The 21,370-nt window shown below is 31.1% G+C and overlaps 1 protein-coding gene across 2 annotated transcripts in view; it reads right to left on the minus strand.

Annotated features, from left to right (window-relative positions):
• Positions 1-1,618: 1,618 nt before the first annotated feature.
• The window catches only part of LOC124430420 (fatty acid synthase-like), a 112,170-nt gene continuing 92,418 nt past the window's right edge, over positions 1,619-21,370 (minus strand). Inside the window, exons 1-19 of one of the 2 annotated variants that reach the window (XM_046976976.1) lie at positions 10,392-10,632; positions 10,054-10,304; positions 9,727-9,958; positions 9,212-9,630; positions 8,850-9,143; positions 8,543-8,750; positions 8,288-8,448; positions 7,890-8,207; positions 7,298-7,803; positions 6,903-7,207; positions 6,427-6,831; positions 5,334-6,355; positions 5,011-5,252; positions 4,220-4,913; positions 3,307-4,138; positions 2,740-3,200; positions 2,396-2,650; positions 2,070-2,324; positions 1,619-2,000 (exon numbers count right to left, since the gene is read on the minus strand). In XM_046976976.1, coding sequence (XP_046832932.1) covers positions 1,890-2,000; positions 2,070-2,324; positions 2,396-2,650; positions 2,740-3,200; positions 3,307-4,138; positions 4,220-4,913; positions 5,011-5,252; positions 5,334-6,355; positions 6,427-6,831; positions 6,903-7,207; positions 7,298-7,803; positions 7,890-8,207; positions 8,288-8,448; positions 8,543-8,750; positions 8,850-9,143; positions 9,212-9,630; positions 9,727-9,958; positions 10,054-10,304; positions 10,392-10,575 — 7,155 coding nt within the window. In that variant the 5' untranslated portion in view covers positions 10,576-10,632 and the 3' untranslated portion in view covers positions 1,619-1,889. Of the gene's footprint in view, positions 2,001-2,069; positions 2,325-2,395; positions 2,651-2,739; positions 3,201-3,306; positions 4,139-4,219; positions 4,914-5,010; positions 5,253-5,333; positions 6,356-6,426; positions 6,832-6,902; positions 7,208-7,297; positions 7,804-7,889; positions 8,208-8,287; positions 8,449-8,542; positions 8,751-8,849; positions 9,144-9,211; positions 9,631-9,726; positions 9,959-10,053; positions 10,305-10,391; positions 10,633-21,370 lie in introns of those variants that run through there. The other variant, XM_046976977.1, reaches the window with a different exon arrangement.

The raw sequence follows: 21,370 nt of genomic DNA on the forward strand, positions 1-21,370 counted from the left end.
ACAATCGATTAAAGACTAAGATGATTTTACGGGTATCTTTCTTTAATCTTAATGTCTTTTATGACCAATTCGCAACTTAGATTATTTATCAATTAATCGATTCAATATTAATCTGTGTCAGCGATTCTGTATAAATATTTGATTTGGGATAGCATCGTGTTCCTTTCTCGGAGCTTATTCCTGAAGAAAGATTTGCCGTGTTTTTTCTTACATACAGGGTCGACACTTTGCTATTGCGGACACCTTTCGGTTCTCTAAAGCAAGTAAGATTGTTTAGTGAATTGTTTAGTCGATTGACTATGACTAAACTGATGTGGGTCGCGATATTACTGAAACGACGATTCCAGAACTTTTTCTTACTAAAATCTGACGACAATGATAGGCTCTGTTTAGATTAATCGATCGTCTAAACCTGTAATGAACTCTTCAAATCAATAGGCTAAATATTCTCATATTTTGGTGTTTAACGCGATTCACTAGTTTGTCATTATCCCTACTTTATGAATCTCTGTATTTAGGATGTTCGCACATAAACTTTATATAAACTCCAAATATATTTGGAATTGGTGACAGATGGAAAAAATCATGTGGAATTTGTCAAAAACAATATTGATAAATTGATAGTCAGAAATAGTTTAAGATTGGTCAAATTGATGATCCAATACTATTTATTTGTAGTAAATATATTTTGTACTATAGTATTTATTATTTATTATTATTGTTGAGATAATCAAAAACAAATCTTGATTTGATAAAATTTATATATTTCGAACTATACTAATCAATACCTGATTAAGCATTCGTATTCGTCTAAGGAGTTTTCTGAAGAATCAGAGAAAATATTATATTGAAACGATTTGTCCTTGAAAATTACAAAATCCTGCCATAAATTCACTGGAAAAGATAGACTGATCAAAAAGATTGAATGACTCAAATGAAATAAAATTTATTTGCCGAAAATTTTCTTGTGTTAAGAAAGTGAAAGTAAAAGATTATTTAGGCCTAATTAGGATGTTGATGATATTGTAAGTATTCTCAATAGAAGTAAATAAAGCAAAAATTATTGTTAATTAAAGGAAAATTATACACTTATTAAAACAAAGAAAAATAAATAAAAAAGTTTGTAATTAATTTTTGAAATGTCGGAATAAATTAAGAAAATATATCGTTATTTCGTCTTTCTCCATCATTTCGAATTTATTTAAAATGTAGAATTAACTACAAACGTGGAGGTAACTATAGTTACTTAATTATTTCCAGATAGTGTCATTTTTAGATTATTATTTTTAATGTTATTTTCATTTCTGTCGCAAAAACAATTTATAATATTAGCAGAGTAATGCAACACGAACAGCTTAAAGTTTTGCATTACTTTTGAAAAATCTGTCTTATTCGTGTTTTACGTATTTCTGCTATGATTTATGATTATATCGTTTAATATAAATTCTCTTGTTTAAATAATAATATCTCCTAATATTAAATGTATTTATAATAAAATTACTTTGATGATAATAATAATAATAATAATATTCAAAATTATATTATAAAATATTTATTTAGAATACAACGAAATTGTTAATAAACGATATAATTATAAAACAAAGTAAAAATACATAAGTGATGAATAAGATCAAATTTATAATAATAATAATGTGAAATTACACACTGTTTGTGTCACAATATCCTGCTACTGGATTAATAGAATAAGTAAAATTCTTGATGAAGTTAATTTTTATCACTTCTGCGAATAGTACTAAACACCATGAGTATATTATTATATTATACACCAAATGTATATTATTGTATATGTATATTATTATATTATTATTATATTAAACACCAAATGAATATTATTATATTATATATTACTTCGTCTCATTTAATTTTTTTTAGTCCTGTTTAAGCGGTTCACGATTAATCGCCATTGCAATTTCATTGTTTTCTAACATCGTGGCATGATTACCTTCAATAACATGTACTTCTACTTTGCCGTCAGTTATCTGAAAATAACAGTACTTTATAGTAGATTATTGTTATATTTATGATATATGAAAATTTTTTAAACTTACTTTCTGTAGTCCATAATCATACGAGATATGTTTTACAGACGATAATATCGGTTTAAACAATATGATAGGTGTTCTTATATATGGTATTGGTTCTGGATTATATTTCATGGATGCTTGCAGTCTCACATAAAATGACAAGATGGCGTTTTTTTGATCCCGTTCCAAATATAATTGCTTGTATTCGGGAGGAAATACATTAAAGAATGCATTTACCTTCTCATCCCACGTTTTGGATTTTTCCAATCCAAGTACAAGCTGGAAAGTAACGTTTTGAAATTCGTTTGACAATAGCAAGAAATACAAAGAACTGTTCAACATTGACAAACCTGTTCAATATTAACAGATATTAATGTCTTCGCCATAAAAACAAAAACTTTGTTTTGTAGCTCTTCCTCCGATGACGATGGTAACTGTTGGCTTACAAGTTCTTTCATTAGTTGAGGAGCACCGTCTATCAAAATTAGCCGGCCTTTATATCCTTTCTTTTCTAATTGTCGCGTGAGTTCAATTGTTACAAGCGATCCGAATGAGTACCCCACTAAAGTATAATCTTTTCGATTTTTAAGTTTCTCTAGCATATGCTGTAATATGTAAAGTTACATACCATTTTAATACAACAGATTGAATAATATTTAATTTAATCAAATATATCTTTAGTAAAAAAGTATACCGGTAGAAATGAAAGGGCCATTTCTTCTATAGTTTCTAATTCATAATTTGTCCCAAGTTGGAAACAAGTCGCTGGCGATTTAATTTTTGATTCTAATGTTTTGAAAATGACGCCATAGCCTTCAATACCTGGAATGAAGAATATCTCGCTCCGACCTTCCTCTGGGTTAGTTTTAAGGGAGATAATTAGTTCGGAGGAAAGTTCTTCGCCGAACAATTGCATTAATATCTTTGTACCAAATAATGTTTCGTCGGTAGCAATTTCAATACGATTATTATCACCTGTCCGCTTATTATCTATTTCCACAATTTTGGCAAAGTTTAAGCTGCGAATATCCTCCGCTTTGAGATATATTTCAAACTCGCGCTCTAAAGTTTGTTTTATTTCTACACCCATCATAGAATCCATTCCAAGTTCAGCCAAGGAAGTACGTGGATTGATACTCTTCAAGTCTTTAATACCTACACTCGAGCATTTATTATTTAAATAAGATAAAGATAGTAAAAGTGGGCGAAAAAAAATAAAATTATTAAATTTAGCAATAACCATGAATTAACCGAAACTTACACATAATTTTTAAGACAGTATTTACGACATTTTCCTCACTGTCACCACCTAATCGTTTTTCAGCGACTATCATACTAGCAACTATAGGTTTATCCTGTACCAAAAATCGATTCATTTCTTTTAAACAAGATGTTATTTTTTGCTGTAAAGTACCGCCAATAACAAGTTCTTTATCGTCATCCTGCATGTCTGCGATAAGACCGACGTCTCCAATCGCTCCCCATTGAATAGCTAATCCAGGCAAACCTTCTTCTACTCTCTTTTCACATATTCTTTCCATAACGGAATTAGCCATACCATAATTCGTTTGGCCAGCATTTCCTCTTCCGCACGAGACGGAAGAGAAGACTACGAAATGCCGAAGATCTGGACAAAGCTTTCTAGTAACTTCGTCCAAACGTTTGGTTGTCCAGGCCTTTCCCTTGAAACATTCTTCAAAAGTTTTCATCGTTTGGTTACGACAAATACGGTCCTTCAAAGAAACCGCGAGGTTAAATATACCATCTACGGGACCTTCATCTATTGCTGATTTTACTATAAGCTCACAATCTTCTTGTGTAGCCGCATCGAGACCGACAAGAATCTTAATATTCACGCCGTATGATTCCCATCTCGTGATTCTCATTTGTTGATAACCATTCTTTAAGCCGTTTCGTGAAGTAATGACAATATTTTTAGCATTTCGAAGAACCAACCAATCGATTAATTCTAAACCAAAGCCACCCAAGCCGCCAATAATTATATAACTTTTGTTTGGGAAGCATGTATAATAAGGTTCAGCCAAAATCGGTTTATTCAGTTGTTCATTTTCTTCGCGTATCTTTATTAGTACCTACGAAATTGAAGATGGATTTCGAGTTATAATAGAAGATAGTACAAATAAATGAATATTAAAACAACGACCACAACTTACTTTTCCAATATGTTTACCAGCAGCCATGAATCTAAAAGCTTTCTCTATTTGATCTTTGCCGAAGATTGTTCTTACAATCGGTTTGATTGCATTTTCCTTAAGGAGTTTGTTTACTCTTGAACTTATTTCATTTCTGATTCCGTCCTTGGTAACTATAATTTGATCTAACATTACAGCGTGAAAACTGATCTCCTTCGTAAAGACATCGATGTTTAACGGATTATCTGCGGCTAAGTCAAACTTTCCAATTTCTAAAAATCTCCCTCCATGAGCTAAACAACGCAGAGATGCTAGGAGTTTATCTTCCGATAATGAATTTAGAACTATATCTACACCTCTACCGTCGGTTTCTTGCAAAATCATTTGTTCGAAGCTAGTATTTCGAGAATTTCCAATATGATTATCGTCGATACTGGGAAATGTTTCTTTAATGAATTTACGTTTTTCTGGTGTACCAACGGTAGTAAATACTTCACAGTCTTCGTGAAGTGCTAAGGTAATCGCAGCTTGGCCGACACCACCAGCACCAGAGTGGATAAGTATTTTATCACCCTTTTTCATTTCTCCGTTAATATAAAGCGCACCAATACAAGTGGAATATACGCATGGTACTGTCGCTGCATCTTCCAAACTCCAACTTTCAGGTACGGTCCAAGAAAAAATGTCGTCCATTTGGCAAAGATTTGATATGCATCTGAAAGAATATTATTCATTTTATTTTCCTTCATTTTCTGTTATGTTATGTTATTTTCACGATAAAATCTCAATCTTATGATTTTTAATTAGCTTACTTGTTTGGATTAAGTCCCATAATACGTCGACCTCCAATACTGATTCCGCTATATTCAAATCCAAGTACGTTTTCAATATTTTTTCTGTCCTCTTGAAACATATCTAATCCTATTTTACCTGTTGCCAACATCACGTCTTTAAAGTTCAACGATGCATAATGGATGCGAACAAGATTCTCCTTTTGATAGTCTTTCGTAATTGGTCCTTCAAGCCATCGTAACGAACTTAAATCTCCGCGTGACTGTTAAAAAGTATTATTGTACAAATTTTATTGTATTATTTCATGATATTTAAGAAAATTGGATGAAATGTTCTTACGTACCAACTGATTAACAATGGCATGATACATAAGCTTTGGTTCACTAGATGGAAGTAGTTGATGCCTATATGATCCCCATACATTTCCTGGTCGTAAAACATTGATGACAAGATCAGTTTCGAGTTGTTCCGAATAAAGGGACAAATCTAAAGAAAATTTCGGGGCTTTAATATCTTGAATTAAAACACATCGAAAGATTTTGCCTCCAGGTTCTTTTTGTAAGCAATTAATGAATCCTAAGAGACCAGATTCAAAGTTTCTTTCTTCAAAAAGTATCACTCTCTTGTTATCTTCTTGTGTTTCATTGGCAAGAACACTTTGAACTTCATTCAACCAGTTAAATTCATTGCTCCTAACATTAATTAATTGAGTATATTTCGAAATTTTCTTGATCTTCCTTAATAATATCCACGATTCCTCCGAAGTACGTTTCTCCAAAACTATACCTAATCGAAATTCCTTCAGAATAGAATAGTCCAATGGTATGTTTTCTTTTTCGCGCGATAAAATGAAAGCTCCATCTTTTGTAGATTTTAAAAGTTGCTTTAAACTATCCTTTTTTTCATAGGTTAATAAACAACATCCAACTCCTAATACCGCTATATCATCTGATCGTACTTTCTTCGATTCTAAAATTTCTACATTTTTAAGAATGTCTCCTTCGCCAAATTTCTTTGGTGGTGCAAATACATTAATGCTTGCTTGAATCAAAGGTAAATTGGCTAGAATGTCCCTCAACAATGGAGAAACAAGTTTCTCTGCTGGTATATTGTCATTATCCTCAATGAGTTCTATTGTTTTCACTTTTGTCATTGGTATATTCTCAATAGTAATATGCATAGATAACGTTACTATTTCGCGTAATGACATTTCCCTTCTATCACGATAAGCAATGAATTTATATTCTTCGATAACTGGATCACTGGCAGGTTTCTTCCGAGCAATCTCACTGGCCGTAATATTATGAATTTCCACACCCTCTGTTACAATCACATCAATAGACTCAAGTAATTGTACAGGTACATCTGAAATAATATTATTGAATGTAAAGGAATTCGCTATATAGATTCACTTTGCATTAAAAATAAATGTTCACATTTTTTATTGGATGTCAAACTCTGCAGATATCGTTGATGAGCTTTAGTATCTATTATCAATTTTCGAATTCCAGTCGGTACGAATAAACCTCGGGTATCTAAAGCGAGTATTTTCATCTGCAATATGTTATCCAGGAATGCAACCCAATTTTTTTTCCACTCGACATGTCCTTTTTTTCCCGATATTGAGGCACTGTGTAAACTTCGAAAGAGGCCGCTATATTGGTAACCACGTAGTTTTAGCTCTTTATAAATATCTTTTGCATCTAATTCTTCCTTCTCATTGCCAATATTCGCTTTGATCAGATCAAGGGGTATTTCCTCTTTCGTCGAGTTTGTTGCAACACGTATCAATCCAGTAACAATAGCATGACCTTCTTCAACCACTTCGAAATTACCACTGCCTGTTCGTAAGTAGACCAACATATGTAAATTCGAAATAAAACAATATATGGATACAAGTTGTGGAAAGTACCTTTTTGAATCATAACTATCATTTCAATTTTGCCTTTTTTTGGCATGGTGGTAGCTCGATTAAACTTTATATTTTCAATGACAACAGATAATTCCGTGTACAATTGTCCTATCATCATGCCAAAAGTTTCCCAAACTAAACATAAATATCCTGTCGCTGGAAACAAATTTCTGCCATCGACCACGTGACCTCTAACGTACTGAAATTCTTCATAATCGATCGATATTTCAAATATTCGTTCGCCAGAATCAATTCTCTCTTGTCTTTTGTAATCTGCCACAAACCAGTCGTTTGAATGTTTCCATCTAAACACATATTAATGTTGAATTTTTACATCACATTCAGAAGAAATAATTATTTGCCTATTTCGTTTTCTGTATTCTCGTAATTCTTACCTAATAAGTGGGGATATCATTGGAGTACCTCGACTAACCGGATATTCTACGTGTGGATATAATTTAGTAAGATCAAGCTGTATACCGCTGTTATAAAGCTTCCCTAATGCTTGCAGAAAAATGATCACGTTATCTTTATCATCTGGATGATTTAATGCAATATTCCTGACTGTTGGTTGCAATGATTTTCTTAAAGTCGCCTGTAGTAGATTTTGCGATCCAATTTCAATGGTGACAGCATTGTTGGGAATCAGAGCTAATGTTTCTGCAAATAGTACAGGTTTCAACAGGTTATTGGTATGATACTCAGCTGACGAGAGTTTTGCGGCTGATGTCGACCACGCGTTTTGTGGCACCGATGTACTAAGCCATTTTTTACTTCGTGCTTTCGCTACTGGTATCACTTTTTTTAAATATACAAAAAGTTTCGAACCAACTGCTGCGATATAACGGCTATGGTAAGGTATATTATTGCACGGTACCTCTTCCACTATAACTTCAGTTGTCTGCCAAATACAAACACATTCAAAAAAATCATTCTAATAGTAAGAAATATTTTTATTGGCTAGATCCTAATTATCTTCAAACGAACCTGTAATTTTTTAACGAATTGCTTCACAGAATCGGTCGGTCCGCTAATAGTTGTACTTTTAGTTCCATTGTGACATGCAATGTCGATATCAGCAGGACAACAATTCTTCAGATCTTCATAGGAAAGCCCTACCGTTGCCATAGAACTATGGGATATTTTTGTTTCAATCAAGGCAATTCCTCGCGAATATGCTGCTAATATCATTTCCTCTGCTGTAAAACATCCATCAGCATAGGCACAACCAAGTTCACCAACGGAATGTCCGATGATGTAGTCTGGTACTACACCTACGGAAGTTAGAAGATCTACCAAGCCGATCTGTAAAGATTTTTGACTTTTGTTAGATCTTATCAAACAAATGCACTTCTTCCAAATAATTAATTAATTGTCGATATTACCTGAATTGCAGCAATTCCGACGATCGAATGCAAGATATTGTCGAACATGCTATTATCTTTTTCAGTTAAAATTTTATAAATATTCAATTTATACTGCTTTAATACAACGTCGCATTTGTCTATAGCTTTAGAAAATATAGGGAATCTCAATAGACTTTGACCTGTAAATTACAAATTACACGTTGCAGTACATTTGATCGCAACAGTTATTATTTTTTTAGTTACGAAGAAATAATAAAACAAAAATTTTCATACCCATTTCTGACCAGTGCGATCCATTTCCAGAAAAAACAAATAATATTGGTTTTTTTATACCAGAATAATTTTCAATCTCTCTCAATTTTTCGTCAGACGATTTAGAACTAGTTATCGTGTATCCTCGACTTAAATGACCTGATGTTTCTTTGAGATGAATATCATGAAGGAGACGAATAAATTCGACATCTATCGGTCGATTATCGATCTACGTAATAAGATGTTAAAATTGTATTGCTGTATTTTATTCTAGAATAAACAAGTATAATATTTTTATGTTTTCTATTTAAAAGAACGTTTCACCTACATCATTTAATATAGTTTCAACTGCTCCTTCGGTACATCCAGAAACAGTTACAAGTCTTGGCAAATCGTCATCTGGCAATCCTTTATTGACCTTTGTTTTTGGATTTGATTTAAGTAAGACGTGAGCATTAGCACCACCAAAGCCGAAAGAGTTAATGGCTATGTATTCCCCATCAAGCGGAGACGTTTCGGTAACAGGCATGATTCTCCCTTCTGTAAAAGCTTTTACGTCTTTGCGTTGTTGATTAAGATTAATATTTGGGGGTATTAGGCCTGACTCCATCGATATTATCGCCTGTAATATATCAATGAAACGATAATGAACGAATAATTATCTCGTCTTATACTTCACAATATGTTTACCTTAGCAATGGAGCACATTCCACTGGCTGGTTCGGTATGACCCAAATTTGATTTGATGGAACCGACTTTAAGAGGATTCGTTCTGTTTTTCGTGAAAATCTGATCTATAGCATTTATTTCTTCAGGATCACCAACTTTAGTTCCTGTACCATGAGCTTCGATGTAATTTATACAAGCTATTGGTATACCGCATTCATCATAGAATTCTTTGAAAAGAGTACTCTGAATTTGGCTAGAAGGAAATGTTATTCCCTGTTCCTTATAACCATCGCAATTTGTTTTCGCATGGATAACTGTTGCATAGATTCTTTTAGCATTTTTTCCTTTTTGCAGAAATGCAACAACTACGGCTTCGCTGCGCACGTAACCATCTGCATCTTCGTCGAAACACTTGCAACGACCATCCTCAGACAATATTCCTATTAGAATGGTACAAGGTAGAATAATTGTTTAATACTCTCATGATAATTCGAGAAAAAAGGACAAATGCTTCAAGAAAATATCATGATCAATACCTAAACGTTTAAATTGCAAAGTTACTAATGGATGAAGGCAAAGATTTGATCCAGCGACGATCGCGTAATCGCATTGTCCGTTATGTATAGCTCTATATGCGTGTTCCATCGCAAATAGACTTGAGCTGCACGCGGTATCGATGTTATATGTTGGTCCAGTGACACCCAACCAATGCGAAAGTCTGTTGGCCATAAAAGCTTTGTTACAGCTAATGACACCAAAGCCATTTATCTACAATTGAAAATACGTATTATACGACTTATCCGACCATATAAGTAATTGTACATAATTAATGTGTCTATAAACTGATCGTTTGATCGATTTACCTGGGGTTTGTTGTAGAACCAAATTTTCTCGGTATCGGAGAAGCATGAACCTAGGAATACACCTGTTCTTGTTCCACGAAGATCTTTTGGATGAATTCCAGCATCTACAATAGCTTCATAAGTATGTTCGAACAATATTCTGCTCATAGGTTCCATAGTATGTGCTTCTTTAAAATCGACGTCAAAAAATAATGCATCGAATTTCTCAATATTGTTAATTTTCCCCGATCGTCGTGGAATTTCTGAATGCTCTTATAAAAGATATAAATAGAAAAATATTAACATTAGTTAATCCTTACATTGTTAAATAAAATTGATTTTATACGTATAATCTATACCTATATCTATTCCGTTATCCGTGATGCAATCTTTGCGATTAAAAATATTATCTTTCAATTCATACATATTGTTGGATTTTGGAAATCTACCAGCGATTCCGGAAATAACAACTTCTTCACCTGGTTCTGGATCAGCATATTTGAGAAATTTGTACGATTCCTCTAGCTCCTTAAACTCATTCATGACGTTATGATATTTTACAATAGTTTGTCTAAAATAGAAGTTGCATACGTACTGAAATTGATAGCGATGAATTCTTCTTTTTAATAATGCTTTCCCTCTCCATGAAATTCTTTATATCACGTCACGTTATAAATTTTTATATCTTTCCGTTTTACTTATTCAAATGAAGATACATTTTAACCGACCCTAATGAATTTATTTATTCTCTTTACACTAATTAGGTACGTCATGGTCAATGAAAAAGCTCTGGCAATAACGAAACAATAAAGTTTCGTTGTAATACCCAAATTAGTTATAATAGAAATTCTTGATTGGCTAAAATGAACTACCTTTTTATTCTGAGTAGGTACGATATGGTCAGTGAAAGAGCACTGTTTAATAACGAAACGATAAAGTTAAACAGTAAATTATATACAGATGTATATAAATTGTATATATATATAGTGTATATATATATATATATATATATATATATATATATATATGTATATATATATATATACATATGTATATATACAGACACAGCATACAAAATATTTATATACCTACGTGTGTGCTTACATAAACACTCATACAAAGCTATATCTTATCCAAATGTCCTTACTTTTCATATCTAATAGTGAACCAAATACTACAAACATTTATTGTACTTTGATTACCTTGTATTTATTTATTAAGTTATTATATTATATATAAAACCGTGTTTTGTAATATATACTTATAAATATATACGAAATAAAATAAGTGAAGACAAATCAATATTATCTGACGAGTTTTCTTTAATTCAAAAATTTTACCTTCTCCGTATAATCTTTTTGTTATGTAAAATTTAACATGTCCTATAACAATAAAGAGAGCAAAAATAAAAATAATAATTTAACTCAAAAGGCGATTTATTTCGGTACCCGAATAATAACAAATTAATGATGAAAATATGATTTAAATAAATATGATGCATACTACGTAGCATTGAGATATACGCATAATGAAGACAAATAGTACGAAGTGACAAAGAAACAAGCGATGCATAATTTAAGACTATTCATAAACTTTTGTTCAATGTGTGTATAAATAGAGCATCAAGTATGAAAAAAATATGAATTACTAATCAATTGGGAAAAGCTGTCCTCGTGATACTATCGTATCAGTGTATAAGTTTGTTTTATTGTTTCCCTCTCACTCTTACATAACAAACAGTTTTAGGTGAATAGAATAAGTTCTGTTAGTAGACTGCGAACCCATTTCAGTCTCTCTTAAGTATATCTTTCGTTGATGGTAGCGTGCGTCTCGCAGTAATCCGTGCTAGTAAGTCGTCGGAACACATTTGTTTTACGATAAATGAGTAGAAAATAATACATATAATTAACACATATATGAATTAGTATATAAATCTGTGACAAAAATAAGAATTTGTCCAATATTTTCTAAAAATATAGTTAGTGAATAATTATATATTATATTTTTTATAATAAACGCATAACAATCATAAAGTAATAAGGAAAGGAGAAACGATAGCGGACGAAAACAAAACGTTTCATACTTTTCTTCAGATGAGTTTGTATTAGACGGTTGGTCATGTGACGAAATTATCAAGGACATGATCTGTTGATAATTCACACGTCAAACCACCATATAAAAGGATACATTTTTCTTACTAATATAATCATAAATTATCGTCATCATATGTCTCACGATGTATACAATATAAATATATTCTCTGTTTCTTCTTCTTTTTATTGTTTTTGTTGCTACATTATTACCTTACACATTATTATTATAGTAATTGTAATAATAATAGTAATAGTAATAGTAATAATATGAAATGAACTACTACAAAGGAAACGATATCAAAATAGCGCTGGGAGGAAAATTTCCCAGATGATGCGGAAACAAACTCATATTTTGATCTATATTAAGAATAATATATAATATATATATTCACTAAATATTAATTTAAAAAAAATAATCGATAAATATATACTTTATTTGCATTTGTCATCAAACAAAATTACACTGCTGCTGTATACTGTTTAGCACAAATCACCGCGAAATTCACGCCTACTATCAGTGGAGGATATAAATATAAAAGACTGGATACTAACATCTTACTAAATTATCAAATAAAGAAAAAAGAGTAAATTAGATCATTATTTTCTTTTGCATCGATACATTTAAAAAACCACCGGAACCATGTTAGCCTTAAACACCTAGAATTTCTGAACTACGAATCTGGATGCTTTTCAATATAATATATATTACTTATAGAATCTCTTTCTTTTTAGAATCATCTGATCAAATCACATTAAATTGATTGAGTGAGTTATCTTAACTTCTCCGTGCAAGCTTTCCTTTGGGTTCGGAGATGTTTAGAAAATCTGAGCATCAGCTATTTACTCACAAAACCAAGGAGGCAATCGCTACTTCACAAGGGGCGTCAGAGTACTACATTATTTCTTTGCGAAAAATGTCGAGAACAGGATTTATGTTATCTATGAGAACCGAAGTAATTCTCGACAAACATGAATGAACAAAATCTCATATTAAAGAAGAAGGTTAAATAATGCGCTGTTTCGGCGGAATTTTTTAAACACTTTTTATTTGTGCATAAACAATTCTCGAGAAAATACTATTTTTTAACACGATTTTTGATTGAGAGAATGAGAGAGAGGGAAAGGCAAAGTGACAGAAAGAAAGTGAGAGAGAGAAAAATTGCTACAAGCGGTGGCGATCAAAAGGTATCTATGTAACGAGAAGCGAGGAGAGTGCAAATGAGGCCATATGAAAACAAAAGATTTGTAACTTTGTAGGTGGACAGAATCATGAAAATATTTAGTTCAAATTATTTCCCAACATGTAATTTTATTTGTAATAAAAATTAATATCTTCAGTCCATACGTTTCGATTTCTCAAGAAATATTGTAAAACAAATTAACTAAACGCAAATATATGCCACCACATCGTATTTATTAGATAAACAGTTTCTCAGACCTTCGAAAATTAAAATTTAAATCTGTTATGTATCGAATGAAATATTACGATAAGTTTGTTCGTTTGTATTTTTCCGCAGATTTTCCAGATGTATTCTGAATATGTTGCTATTCAGACGATCTAAGTTCATGATAAACTTATAAATACTGAAAGTTCAAAAGGCCGTTTTTGTCACTTCCTACCGTTAACAGAACTAAAGTATATGACTATATTATCATGTAAAAAGGAAATGTATTGATATGTCAAATGACGTTAGAAGAAAAAGATAAACAATTTTAATATATTTGCAGCGCGGAAAAGTACCGCACCGCGGAAAAGAAATATTCTCTACTGCGCGTTACATTTTTTTCGAAATTTTGCAAAATATACTCCAGGTTTTTTTTGTTTATGCTGAGATGAAGTAAAGATTGATTGCCGTCATATATCTGTGACGTTGGGCTTTTAATGGAAATCGGTGCATTACGGATATATAACGTTGACAATGAACTTGTTAAACTCATTATCATTAGAGACTTAACATTTCTCTCGAAAGCAGACATTATACAAAGTATAAGAATGCTCATCCTTTGTTATTCAAACTATAGTAAAATATCTTGCTCCTAACTTTGCTATAAATTTTGGGATTTATATTATTTTGTTTTGGTAATTTCATTAATTTTCCGGAATACGGATTTTTTTATTTTTTATAAAAATTATTCTTAAGTACATTTCTTTTTATCTCCAAAACAATGGTCATATTTACCATGTTTTTTTCAGTTGGATATTAAAATATTCGAGTAATAAGATCAAATGTAGAGTGGTGGTAGTCAACTATTAACTGAGAAAATTCGTTAGAAATATAAAAGAACGATAAATTTTTTAATGCCTAGATGTATACGTTTACTTCTTGGATAGAGAGAGAAAGTAAAAATATTTATAAAGAATTAAAAACATCAATATATCTCTTACTTATCGCGCAAGAAAGTCTTGAATAGTTTCATCTCTTTCAATCAAACTCTTTTTGATAGAACATCAAAATAACATGAAATTTTATTCAATATATACCATTTCCTTTTAAAATATTATATGGAAATATAATTTTTTAAATCGGTACAATCCGCTTGTAAATCATCCTCCGAAGATAGCATCTGTTATGTGACGAATTCAGATTTAAGGCATAATATGCACTCGTCGTCGAATGTAGTGAATAACTCGGGTATTAGTACACCGAAATATATGCTTTATTATGATGCCAATAATCAGTAAATGATAGTTGAAGAAAAGGATTTTTGTGAAAGGGTTAGGCCAAAAATCGAAATATATCTGTTGATCTGAACGATAGCTTTCACTAAAAGCATCTTTCTGGATATAGGTCAGATATCCACTTGAATTCTTTTATTTTGTTTATTCTTTCTTTATAGGTGAACCTTTATTTATAGGTTCACTTAGAGTAAACCTTTTAAGGTTCACTCTTTATTTACACTTTATATACCATTCGTCGATTCTCTTAACTCTTTCACACACCTTAAGATAGTAATAAAAATATGTAGTGGACTATTACATAAATGCCCACACTCACAAAATCTTTCGTAGCGAATGTATTTATTCAAGTATCTTTATTCTAACGATGATATTTTTGTAAAATAATAACAGATGTACATATGTATGTAATGTAAATATATATTACAATATGTCCTGTATGTATGGATGTACATAAATGTGTGTGTGTATAAATATTTAATTTTTTTTTATTTTATTGTATTTTACTATTTCATTTATTTTATACCTATTCTTATTTCTTCTAGGATAATAAATCGTTTTTTTTTAACTGGGCATATTATAAAATAACAATCGCTGTTTTTTTTGTTAATTAAACCTTTATCTATAAAATGAGACCTTGTTCATTAAAATTGATCGAAAATTACTTCTGTTCTCATTGATGGCTACATAAATATAGATGTACAAATGCTGCATTCGACATTTATCGCGAAAAAAAAGTTTAATACTGTGCAGCGATTGCACTGCATGGTTTTGTTCGTAAATAGCCGATGTTCAGATTTTTTGAACATCTATGAACGCAAAGAAAAGCTTGCACGGGGAAGTTACGATAACTCACTCAATCATTTTAATGAGTTTTCACCAGATGGATTTTATGGCAAAAATGAGGAAATACATGTCCAATCGTTTATGTCAAGGGATCTGAGTTTAAAATATTGTTGAATTTTGAAAAAAATTGTAGTTATTTTTGGACCTTATAAACTAAAAAGAATGAGGTTCTGTAAGTAATGAATAGTACATTGGCAAGCGTTCAGATTTGTAAGTAATGAACTAATTTAATCTTCTTTCCTCATTTAATAATTTAGTAAGGTGTTACTATCCAGTCTCTTATATTTATTAACCCCAATGATTGTTGACGTGAATTTAGCGGTGTTCTGTGCTAGATAGGACATAGCAGCAGTATAATTTTGTACAATGACTAATGCATATAAAGTATATACATTTGTCGATTATTTCTTCAATATTAATAATTAGTGAACATATATATTATTTTTAATAAAGATCAAAACATGAGTTTGTTTCCATCATCTACAAATTTTTTCTCCCAGCGCTGTTTTGTTATGGTTTCCTCTGTAGAAATTCATTCCATATTCATATACTTTATTACTATTGACGCATACGTGTACTCCTCAATTGTTCAAAGTACTTTCTCTTAAGAGAATATGTAACTATTAGGAATATTTACCCTCGGGGATTTGTTGGATACTCGCTAAGGGAATGCATTGATAAAAAACACATTGCCATCTTTGTCCGAGAACTTAAGAATTTTTAGTCAAGTTACATCTTTCAGACCCACGACATCTAGACTCTCGAATTTTATTAAACGTTACTGATTATCATTCATTCAGATATAGCCAGCACAACTATATTACACAAAACCTTATTACACAAAACACACCAATAATTGTATCTTATTTCAACAAATATACTGTGATAGCTTAAATTTGCGCAATATTTATTATCGCGTATTTACTTTGCGAGTTTCACAGGATCTTTTAAAAGAACGCGCGTTCTCCCATTAATTTGCGAAAACGCGGCGAGCGGTATTTAACGGCCTGCAACGGTATCCTAGCCTAGTGCCACCGTTCTTATTCATAGCGACCACTGGGTTTATAATTCTGACAACAAAGAAGAAACGGGAAATTTTCCGGGCAAATCGACTATCGTCGCTGGTCCGGTGCGAGACGCGTATCTGGAAACGCTCTCAAAACTTGTACCTTCACGATGCAACAAGTACTATTACTATAATAATATATAATGTAATTATACAATACAATAACAAAAACAGTAAAAAGAAGAAGAAACTGAAGAATATATTTATATTATATACATCGTGACACATGTTGACGGTAATTTTTGATAACAAAAGAAGAAAAATTGTATCATTTTATGTAGTGGTTTGAAACGCGAATTCCCAACATATCATGTCCTTGATAATTTCGAAACATGACCGACTATCTAATACAAACGACATATGAAGAAAAGCACGAAACGTTTCTTTTCTTTTTGTCCGCTATGTTTCTCTTTGTTTTATTATCTTATGATCGTAATGTTTTTCTCTTCACACTGTTTCTTTTTACTCATGATCAGTCGAAGTTGATTGTTTTTACTATTACAATATAAAATGTATTAAATAATATCCTGATATATATATAATATTTAAGTACATATTTATTATTGTTATTATTATTATTATTAGTATTATTATCAGTAACAATAATAGCAGTATATTATTATTAGTAGTAATAATAACCGAAGTAATATAGAGTGGACTAGTCCTACAGAGGGAAACACGTAAGAAAAAAAGTGCTGGGAGTTCCATTTCATAGGTAGTATGGAAATGAACTCATGTTTTAATTTATATTAAAATAATATAAAATATAAGTATTCACTAATTATTTTAAAGAAATTATTGGACATATTCTTATTTTTATTACAGATTTATATACTAATTCTGATATGTGTTAATCATATTTATTATTTTCTATGCATTTATCGTAATCCAAATGAGTACTGACGTCGTATTCAATACGGATGATTGTGGGATGCACGCTACCATCAACGAAATATATACATATGAGATACTGAAAAGCGTGCGTTGAGAGATTCACTAATACTACTTATTCTACTCACACGGAACTGATTGTTATGTCGCGTGTGAGGAGAATAACGACAAGTTTATATACCGATACGATAGTCGCATGTCGAGGACCACGTTCCCCACTTGATTAATAATTCATATTTTGTTCATACAACTTCGAATAATCGAGAAGTTCGAATAATCTCCTTCGATCATGTAGGCCAAAATTCACAGGAATAGTGGCTGTTCGATGCCTGACGGCAAGATAGAATCAGACAATCAACTATATTTGGCGGCTTTTCCGGGCGGATTAATTAGTACCCTCATTGAAGTCAAATGAGCAGCTTCAATGAAAGATATGACACCAATGGAAAAAATTGAATGTAAAAAATTATGTTCAAATCTTTCGATTCGAGAATTGACGCGGATTTTAGAAGCACAACATGCTTATGACAATCAATCCTCGGTTTCTAAATATCGATCGATAAATTTTATCGATCATAATTCCCACAGAGCCTATATCAATCAGATTTAAGTGAATAATATTTCAGCAATTACGTATTCCGTTAGAATCATATGTTATTTAAATATGATGGTATTTTAGTTATTTTTCCGTTTTATCCTTAACATGACAAATTGAGATAAGAAAATGTTCAGAAGAAGTGCATGCAAAAGTAATACAACATTCTGATGGTTTAATGATTCTGATTCTGATTCTGATACTGATTCTGAAGAAACAAGTGATTTTAAAATGCCCGTTCCTTTTACAAATGTATGATTAAAAAACGTCATTTTCTAACCTCTTCATCAGAATCAGAAGAAAATAACATAGAAACTACACCAAAGTAAAAAAAATGTAGAAATAAATTTTCATAAATACAGAGAAATTTCCAACTTATAATTCACGAATTGATGACGAGAATAATGGAATCAAAGCCAGTGTAATTGCGCAATCATCTATTCTCGATTTTTTTCAAATTTTCTTTACAAAAGGACTCATACACTTCATTGTCGAGCAAAATAACAAATATTCTGAAAACAGTACAAGAAGCACTATATATAATTCTAATGTAACTACTATTCCTGAGATGTATAATTTTTTGACCGTTACCATGCTAATGGCATAAATGTATAAGATATCTATATCAAATATTGATGTACGAATAAGATAATAAGAACAGAATGGTTTGGAGAAATAATGTCAAGGGCTCAATATACATTATTACTAAAGAATCTGCATTTCTGTGGTAATGACATTAAAAATCACGATCAATTATAAAAATACGTTGTATTTTTGAACAATTAAAAACATTCTTTAAAACTGCATTTTATCCATATGGAAAGTTATGTATAGATGAAAGTTTCTTATTGTTTAAAGAAAAATGTTATTTGAAACAATATATACCGTCAAAAAGAAACAGGTTTGGGATCAAATCCTTTGTCTGTGTGAAAGCAAGACGGAATATATTCAAGATTTAAATGTATATTCCGGAGTATATTTAAATGTATATATGTATAATATCTGAAGACATACCACCAAAATCCATAGGAAAGTCCAGACAGACAATAATGACACTTCTTAAACCATATCTTGGAAAAGGTCCATTTCCAATAATTGATACAGCAGTCCAAATTTATTCTTCAAGTTACATAAATATTTAACCAGCGCATATGAACGGTAAGAAGAAACAGGTAAAATATATTAGAATTAAATAATAAAATAAAAATAATGAGTTATATAAAAAAATACAAAAAAAATGTGTATTTCGTTCAACAAAAAATATGTTAGTGTTGAAATAGATGGACAAGTGGAAAGTGTGAACGATTTCCACCTATTATTGTCCCAATATGATTGAGACAAACAAGAAGAAAAAATAATCAGTCCACAATATATAATTGATTAGAAAAATACAATAGGAGTGGTTGATAAATTTGATCAGATTTTATATAGTCTGAATTCTACCAGAAAAAGGTTAAAATGATACAAGAAATTGTTTTTTCATGTGTTTGATTTAACTGTGTATAATACATTTGTTTTATATAGTTATGCAATTGTAAGAAACTTATCTTTTAGTAAATTTCATTTATATTATATAAAACAAGTTTTACAAAAATACAGCTCAGGTAGAACACATGAAAGTAAATCGAAAGTACTGATAATGAGCCATTTTGTTTGATCTAAGATTCTCTTCATGCTGCTCGCGACCATTCCTGATAAGAAAAAGAAAAATTTTGTTTATCATTCCAATTAACGTGATAATACCCACTGCCTAATGCTTTTTCAAACATTCTGTCAGCTATATTAGCCGTATTAACTCCTACGACATTGGAAAACGATTATAAATAAAACTCTATTGATTCTTAAAATTTTATTTAAAAAATATTAATTAATTCGTATCTGCGATTAAGAACTATCCAATTTTTCGCTCGTACAGGCTGTCGATATTTTAGCAAGACCAATAACAGCTTTCATTTCGTTACCAATCCAAGCATATTAGTGTTGAATCCGTTTATGAATTTCATTGGCAAATCCAACTTCTTCAACGTTATGTGACTTCCTTCCTAACTCTTTTGCAGCAAAGGATTGAAAATTAATGACTGCTACTAATTTTGAGGGAGCCTCAACGCGCAAATTAGAACACAAATGTTCCCAACAATGGCGAGATGTCGATTCTATATCGTTTCTAATCTTTCCAGTGTCAATACTTATTCACCAAATTTTTACCACGTTTCCTCGCAATTTATTGACCTGAATTAACTGACAAAAATAATAAAAAAGATACGTACATATGTAATTAATTTTATTATAATTAATATATGATATCTATTTATCAATCTATTGTTATCATTAGCTACCACCTCTTGTGCCCATTGTTTAGCGTCCTTGAAAACTTTACTCCAATCATTCAGAAATGCTCCCTTTAATTTTTTGGCATATAAAAATAAAATTTTTTTTTCCTTTTTATCATAATTTTTTTTAATACTATTATCATACTCTAGAAATATTAATTAGTAGCTAAATATTAATATAGTGATCATTTATAGATGAGATCTTGAATATGTACTTTTCGCCAATATCGATTCTCACTGGTGTCATCTAGTCCAACCACTTGATTTTAACGGATTCCAAGCTTTTTAAAGCAATATCAGCTTGTTTCTATACTACGTTGAATGAGTAAGTACTCTTATGTTTCTTACTCTTAGCTTGCTCGACATTATACTCCACGAAAGTTCGTAGGAATTGAGAAAGAATATTGTATACTAGAATATATCTCCAATTTCTTCGAGAGATATATCGCCATTGCAACGCTTTATCGCAGAATATTAATTCGATCTTGAGCTCTGGTAATTTTCTTAACAACGATGGCAAGACGCCCTTATGGGAGAATGAATATATAAGCCGTTGATTTTGAAAATAGGACAAGTCCATTTTATGAAAAAAATATATATATTATGTAAATATGTCTTCATATTCATATATAAATTCTCTTTCTCCCATTCTTTCTTTCTCTCCTCTCTCTTCTTCTTCCTCTCTCCCTCTCTTTCCCTCTTACTCTTTATATTTTTCTTACTTTTATGTATTTTCTTTTTTCTTTTTTCTTTTCTTCTACTTCCATCTTTCTCTCCAATTGCATCAGTAGAATGACGATTCGTTTCAAAGAAAAACGATTGAGTTACCATAATAAGTTA

Source organism: Vespa crabro, chromosome 18, assembly GCF_910589235.1.
Source record: "Vespa crabro chromosome 18, iyVesCrab1.2, whole genome shotgun sequence".
In the NCBI taxonomy this organism is placed as follows: domain Eukaryota; kingdom Metazoa; phylum Arthropoda; class Insecta; order Hymenoptera; family Vespidae; genus Vespa; species Vespa crabro.